The sequence below is a fragment of the Anser anser genome, assembly GCF_964211835.1.
Source record: "Anser anser genome assembly, chromosome: 4".
NCBI lineage: Eukaryota > Metazoa > Chordata > Aves > Anseriformes > Anatidae > Anser > Anser anser.
Window position 1 is genome coordinate 24,924,787 of NC_139724.1, and position 8,354 is coordinate 24,933,140.

General features: G+C 40.9%; 1 protein-coding gene across 3 annotated transcripts in view; it reads left to right on the forward strand.

Annotated features, from left to right (window-relative positions):
• The window catches only part of GLRA3 (glycine receptor alpha 3), a 99,543-nt gene that overhangs the window by 28,077 nt on the left and 63,112 nt on the right, over positions 1-8,354 (forward strand). For all 3 annotated transcript variants that reach the window (XM_083835373.1, XM_083835372.1, XM_083835371.1), the window contains one exon: positions 989-1,056. In XM_083835373.1, coding sequence (XP_083691499.1) covers positions 989-1,056 — 68 coding nt within the window. The remainder of the gene's footprint in view (positions 1-988; positions 1,057-8,354) is intronic.

Genomic DNA, 8,354 nt, shown 5'->3' on the forward strand with positions numbered 1-8,354 from the left:
CATAAGTGTTTGCAATACCAGTCTTTAAATTCCAGGTATGGATCTTTCATTATTAATGGTTGCTTATAACTAGAAAGCTAAACTAACATCTCCAGTGCCAAACTGGACTGTTGATATAAGAATATCAAGGTGCAGGAGGGTGACAGAAGAACCATATGATGGAAAGACCTTGTTTCCATTGTACCTAGACTTAAACTGATAAGAAATAATGGAGAAATTAGCATGCTATAGCGCAATGCCATTTTCACAGAGACTTGCAGGGAAGTAATTTAAAACCTTTTCCATGAAGAGACAGTTCATTGTTCAGTTATCATAATGACTACTCTGCCACTACTGATGCTTCACAAATGAAAGATAAGGCAGAACAACAGTTGGCTGAAGACCCACGGTAACAGAAAATTCAGCTTAAATGAATTCTTAACCATTCTGTGAATTTAAGAGAAATGAGAATAGAATCTAAGTCATTCTTTCTTATCCACATTTGTTCCTGTCAGCAGTAGAGATAAGAGCAGCAATAATGTATTTTTGTTTCCAGCGATGACAGATAATGTTAAAAGTAACAGCTGCCTTTAGTGGAAAAGGTCACTTTTCCTCTAATTGTTGTGAGAAGTAGCATACATTTTTCACTGAAAAAACACATAAAAATACTTTTGGCTATACATTTCAAATTAAATATTCTTTTAAATATTCTCTCTCTCTTTTTTTTTTTTTTTTTTTTTTTTTTAAGATATAGAATCCTCCATGCAAATTCATAACGAACTGGCTAGTCAAGTAGTGTACCTTCGAGAAGAAGAACTGAAAGGGAAAATCTATTACTTACTTGAAACCATTCAATTTTTTTGCATTATATTCATTTTGAATACAGCATTATTTCCTCCTAAGTCAACAAACATTGTTTCATAATAGTTTAGTATGTTAATATATTTTACAGTCACTCAATAATGATTGATGATGAAACATTGTCTGGTGTTTTATTTTCCTTTTGCAGGTCCTCCAGTTAATGTCACATGCAACATATTTATAAACAGCTTTGGATCCATTGCAGAGACAACCATGGTAAGATATTTTACCTCAAACAATGTTTAAAGTTCAAGTTAAAGATATTTAATGAAGTTAAAAGCAAGCTAAGACTTCTCTTCAAATGGAAATAAATAAAGAAGAAAATCCTCTTCTGCAAACAGAAAGTGAGAACATTTAATTTAGCAATTGATTTTTTGCAACAGAAAATCCATCATCATACTATCAAACACACATTTAAAAATAAAGCAATGTTTTTATTTTTAGTTATCCATAAGTCTTATTTAATAGTTGTAGTGAATTCATTATTTTCAATTAGATAGGTATTAGTTTCTATAGTGTTCCACCTTTCTAACCTCAAAAAGGTCCATTCATTAAGTTATTTTGTTAATTATATTTTTACAATTCTTTACATACAGTGCATATGGGGATGTATACTTATAAACAAGATCTTTTATAGAACTAGTGTAGAGAGATAATACAATCACTAAAACGATTAACTGGTGTATAAAATTTAATTATGAATTCTATGAGTGGGGTAAATATAAGTGGACTGCAGACCTTTTGTAAATATACTTAAAATATTTCTATTAAAGAAAGGCAAAAGATAGAGTATAAAAAGACTGGAGATTTGAAGGACATAAGGAGACTGAGAAGTCAAAGTCTGAAGACAGCAAAACTAAATATTGAGCTATGAACTGACAAGAACAACTTGGACAATTCTATCTAACAGGTGAAACATATCTGTTAATAACTTGGAGCACAGATTTACCTATTACAAGTTGGTGAGAGAGAAGTTATATAGGTTCTTTCTCCATACAATTGCCTCACATATTTTAAGGAAAGGCAAATAAACATATTTGAAAATAGTTATAAAGTAATTTGGGGTCAGACTGGGTTAAGATATAGAGAAATGATGGAAGAACTGTGGGAGTCTGTAAGATCCAAATATATGAGCAAATGCTCTGAAATCTCAACAATTTCAATTTCAGGGATCAGGAAATATACTTGGAATGACAGAACACAGGCAAAAAAAAATGGTTTAGCCAATAAGATTAAAAAATAAATAAAAATAATAAAAATAATAAAAAAGATAAAAGAATAATACTAACCAAAAGCCATTCTTCTGATTTACCAGTAAGAGCAAAAATGAAAAGTTTAAATGTAACCAAGGAGCCTTATATAGGAATTTGATCCAATGAATTCTGATATTGAAATATATAGGTCTTCTCTATCAAAAGTGATATCCAGAGCTGCCTGATTTTTACATGCCATACAATATAGTGGTAGATGATACTGAGAGAGGAAGGCAATTTTTTCCAAGTAGAAAATTAATTTGTATTTCAGCTTGGGTCCCTTGTCAGACTGCAAATCCCAGATTGACATGGTGTCCAAGGAGATTTATTCAGGTTTGATCAGAAGATTAAAGAATGCCCACACGATTAGAATAGCATTCCACAGCTACTTTTTAATGGCTTGAGCACGGGGTCAGCAAAGTAAAAAGATCCAGCAAAAAGATCACTCTAAAAAGGATATTTTTAATATTGAAGTTGTTACCACTAAAAAAATTGTCCTGAGTTTGAGATGAGGATATTTCAGTTCACATCTCAAGTATATTTTCTCTAAATAAATAAATAAACATTTCTTTTCAGTACCACTTAGTATAAATAAATTAATAAATAGCATAAATAAATAAATAGTTTTAATAAATTAAAAACACCTTGTATTATTTTAAAAATTGGATCTCTGCATTCTTGAACAAATATCGGTTCACTGCAGTTCAGTATTTTACCTATTGTCACTATTTTACCAATTGCTATTTACTGTAATCCTTAAAATTCAGATATCTATATATTAGTATTTATTCTAAATCTTTACACATTGAACAACTTATTAGAACAACTTATTAGTCTCAGAAAGGAGTTATATTTTGCAGAAATACCTTTTTTTTTTTTTTTTCCTCAAACTATAAAAAAAAGAGCTTAAATAAGTAAGAAGTGCAAAACATGACCTGGCCAGTAAGTGGTACCTTGAAGTCTCTATGGTATTTAAAACTAGCAACAGAATAATTGGATATGCATATAGTGTATTAGTTTTAAAGAAGACAGAGTACATCAGACCCTGCCCTTCACTGTTGACGTAATTGTTCTTTGCAGTGTAATTTCACTTTTTTGCTCACTGATGACCAAAATCTCTGAGCTCCCTCTGCTGCCTCAGTTATGCATAACATAGGTTTTTAAATTTTTTTTTTTTTTTAAAAAGAGCTTGTCGGTGTGCAATGTGATCTTACAGTGTGCAGCAGGAATCAGCTTTACTTCAAGAATTCTCTTGAACCCATCCACATCCATTTACAGAGGAAGCTTAATGTGACTTATACCTTTAAATTGGTTCTTCCTTTATTTCTTTTTGTTTCACAGTTATTTCAGCTTCTTAAAAGTCTAAGTTACGGTTATTACATTTTCTCTTTAAACAAACTTTCATAGTCAACACCTCTTATAAGTATAGAATCATAGAACCATCTAGGTTGGAAAAGATCTTCAAGATCACCAAGTCCAACCATCAACCGAATCCCATCACTAAACCATATCCTTAAATGCCTGTTGTGGTTTAACCCGGCTGGCAGCTAAACACCACACAGCCGTTCGCTCACCCTCCCCCCTCCCTCTCTGGGATGGGGGAGAGAAACGGGAAAGTGAAGCCTGTGAGTTGAGATAAAGACAGTTTATTAAGACAGGAAAATAATAATAACAATAATAATAATAATAGTGATAATGGTAATAGTATTAACAATAATAATGTGTAAGAAAACAAGTGATGCACAATGCAATTGCTCACCACCCGCTGACCGATGCCCAGCCTATTCCCGAGCAGCCGGCCCCCCACCCCGGCCAGCCACCCCTATATATTGTTTAGCATGACGTCAGATGGTATGGAATACCCCTTTGGCCAGTTTGGGTCAGCTGTCCTGGGTCTGTCCCCTCCCAGCTCCTGCTGCACCCCCAGCCTGCTCGCTGGCAGGACAGAGCAAGAAGCCGAAAAGTCCTTGGCCTGGTGTAAACACTGCTCTGCAACAATTAAAACATCAGCATGTTATCAGCGCTCTTCTCATCCTAATCCAAAACATAGCACCCTACCAGCTACTATGAGCTACTTAACTCTGTCCTAACTGGAACCAGGACAGATATCCACCCTTTATTCCATACCATTTATGTCATGCTCAGGTTACACTCTGTCCAATACATTCTAATTAATCACCATTTTCATCTATGATATATAGCAATCATGGTAGTGATGACATACATTATTATATAATAATTAACATACTACAATTCAACTCATGGGCTATTCTCACCCAGTATCAAATCCCCTTGAGGTACACACCGGACCTCCCCATTCTTTTGCATTACCCACCAAGCGCATCCAGGTCCCTGAGCAAAAGCAATTCCACGAATGGGTTTGCCTTTTCCTGAGGCAGGAGTAGCCCAGACTGTCTTACCCAGCATGTTTCTTACGTGCACTACAGGAACTTTATCCCCTTCTACAGTGCGTAACAGGTTTGATTGGGCAGGTCCAGCTCGGTTGGCAGATCCCCTGGTATTGACTAACCAGGTGGCCTTTGCCAAATGTGTATCCCAATTTTTGAATGTCCCAGCACCCATTGCTTTCAGTGTAGTCTTCAACAGTCCATTGTATCGTTCAACTTTTCCAGAGGCTGGTGCATGATAGGGGATGTGATACACTCACTCAATACCATGTTCTTTGGCCCAAGTGTCTATAAGGTTGTTTCGGAAATGAGTCCCGTTGTCTGACTCAATTCTCTCTGGGGTGCCATGTCGCCATAAGACTTGCTTTTCAAGGCCCAGGATAGTGTTCCGGGCGGTGGCATGGGGCACAGGATATGTTTCCAGCCATCCGGTGGTTGCTTCCACCATTGTAAGTACGTGGCGCTTGCCGTTGCGGGTTTGAGGGAGTGTGATGTAATCAATCTGCCAGGCCTCTCCATATTTATATTTCAGCCATCGTCCTCCATACCAAAGAGGTTTTGACCGTTTGGCTTGCTTGATTGCAGCACATGTTTCACAGTCATGAATAACCTGTGCTATAGTGTCCATGGTCAGGTCCACCCCTCGATCATGAGCCCATCTGTAGGTTGCATCTCTACCTTGATGGCCTGAGGTGTCATGGGCCCATCGGGCTATAAATAATTCACCTTTATGTTGCCAGTCCAGGTCCACCTGAGCCACTTCAATCTTAGCAGCCTGATCCACCTGCTGGTTGTTTTGGTGTTCTTCAGTAGCCCGATTCTTGGGCACATGAGCATCTACATGGCGTACCTTTACAACCAGGTTCTCTACCCGGGCAGCAATATCTTGCCACAATGCCGCAGCCCAGATGGGCTTGCCCCTGCGCTGCCAGTTGTTCTGCTTCCATTGCTGTAACCACCCCCACAGGGCATTTGCTACCATCCATGAATCAGTATAGAGATAGAGAACTGGCCACTTTTCTCGTTCAGCAATATCTAAAGCCAGCTGAATGGCTTTTACTTCTGCAAACTGACTCGATTCACCTTCTCCCTCAGCAGCTTCTGCAACTCGTCGTGTAGGACTCCATACAGCAGCTTTCCATCTCCGATGCTTTCCCACAATACGACAGGACCCGTCAGTGAACAAGGCATATTTCTTCTCATTTTCTGGTAGCTTGTTGTACAGGGGGGCTTCTTCAGCACGAACCACCTCCTCCTCTGGTGATATCCCAAAGTATTTGCCTTCTGGCCAGTCCATAATCACCTCCAAGATTCCTGGGCGACTGGGGTTTCCTATTCGAGCCCGCTGAGTAATCAGTGCAACCCACTTGCTCCATGTAGCATCAGTTGCATGACGTGTAGAGGGGACCCTTCCTTTGAACATCCAACCTAGTACCGGCAGTCGGGGTGCCAGGAGGAGCTGCGCTTCAGTACCGACCACTTCCGAAGCAGATCGAACTCCTTCATATGCTGCCAATATCTCCTTTTCAGTTGGAGTATAGCGGGCTTCAGATCCTCTGTATCCCCGACTCCAAAACCCCAGGGGTCGACCTCGAGTTTCCCCAGGTTCTTTCTGCCAGAGGCTCCAGGTGGGACCATTCTCTCCGGCTGCGGTGTAGAGCACATTCTTTACATCTGGTCCTGTTCGGACTGGCCCGAGGGCTACTGCATGAACTATTTCCTGCTTAATTTGTTCAAAGGCTTGTCGTTGCTCAGGGCCCCATTCAAAAGCATTCTTCTTACGGGTTACTTGGTAGAGCGGGTTTACAATCAGACTGTAATTTGGAATATGCATTCTCCAAAACCCCACGACACCTAGGAAAGTTTGTGTTTCTTTTTTGCTAGTTGGTGGAGACATAGCTGTTATTTTGTTGATCACATCCATTGGGATTTGACGGCGTCCATCTTGCCATTTTATTCCTAAAAACTGGATCTCTCGTGCAGGTCCTTTAACTTTATTCTGTTTTATGGCAAAACCAGCCTTCAGAAGGATTTGGACTATTTTCTTCCCTTTCTCGAAAACTTCTTCTGCAGTGTCACCCCACACAATGATGTCATCGATGTACTGCAGGTGTTCAGGAGCTTCCCCCTGCTCCAGCGCAGACTGGATCAGTCCATGGCAAATGGTAGGGCTGTGTTTCCACCCCTGGGGCAGCCGATTCCAAGTATATTGGACTCCCCTCCAAGTGAAAGCAAACTGTGGCCTGCACTGTGCTGCTAGAGGGATGGAGAAAAATGCATTAGCGATATCAATTGTGGCATACCACTTGGCTGCCTTTGATTCCAGTTCATACTGGAGTTCTAGCATGTCCGGCACTGCAGCACTCAGTGGTGGCGTGACTTCGTTCAGGCCACGATAGTCCACTGTTAGTCTCCACTCACCATTAGACTTTCGCACTGGCCATATGGGACTATTAAAAGGTGAATGAGTCTTGCTGATCACTCCTTGGCTCTCCAGTTGACGAATTAGCTTATGGATGGGACTCAGGGAGTCTCGGTTGGTGCGATATTGCCGCCGGTGCACAGTTGTGGTAGCGATCGGCACTTGCTGTTCTTCAACCCTCAGCAACCCCACAACAGAAGGGTCCTCTGAGAGACCAGGCAAGGTAGACAACTGTTTAATGTCCTCTGTCTCCAAAGCAGCTATGCCAAAAGCCCAGCGGAACCCTTTTGGGTCCTTGAAATATCCTCTTCTAAGATAGTCTATGCCAAGGATGCACGGAGCATCTGGGCCAGTCACAATACGGTGCTTTTGCCACTCATTACCGGTTAGACTCACTTCAGCCTCCAATACAGTTAACTGCTGGGATCCCCCCGTCACACCATAAATACAGATGGGCTCTGGCCCTTTATAGCTTGATGGCATTAGAGTACATTGTGCACCGGTGTCTACCAAAGCCTTATACTTCTGTGCGTCTGACGTGCCAGGCCATCGAATCCACACAGTCCAATAAACTCGATTGTCCCTTTCCTCCCCCTGGCTGGAGGCAGGGCCCCTCTAGTCCTGGTCAGAATCTTCATTTCTGTGTTTAAAGGACTGCCTGCTGGAAGTTGGAGCAGCAAACCTTTCAGAGAACTCCTTTTTCCCAATTGTTTTCCTTTGCAATTCACGTACCCGTGCCTCTAGGGTCGCAGTAGATTTTCCATCCCATTTTCTCATGTCCTCTCCATGGTCACGTAGGTAAAACCACAGGGTGGCACGGTGTGTGTGCCCACCATATTGTCTTCCTTGCATAGATGAACGTTTACCCCTAATAGCTGAGACACTGGTTTGTACAGGTGGGGAGGAAAATAAACTCTCTTTAAGTTGGTGGATCTCTTCAGAAAGTTTCTCCAAGGTATTCTCTTTTAGCTGGTGGACACTAGTTCGTTCAGGTGAAGGGGAAGATAATCTTTCTTCAAGTTGGTGGATCTTTTCAGAAAGTTTCTCCAAAGCATTCTCTTTTAGCTGGTGGACACTGGTTCGTTCAGGTGAAGGGGAAGATAATCTTTCTTCAAGTTGGTGGATCTTTTCAGAAAGTTTCTCTAAAGCATTCTCTTTTAGCTGGTGGACACTGGTTCGTTCAGGTGGAGGGGAAGATAAATTCTCTTTAAGTTGGTGGACCTCTTCAGAGAGTTTCTCCACAGCTGAGACACAGGCCTTTAGGGAAGAGGAGAGATTTCCTTCGTACTGCCGGAGTATTTTAGTCACTTCATTCACTGTGGGATTCTCCTCCGTTTTCCAGGCTAGCATTGCCAATGAGCTGGCATATGATGATGGGGCACTCTGTACAAACTTCCGCCACATGGGTAGTGTACACCGGACTGCATCTGG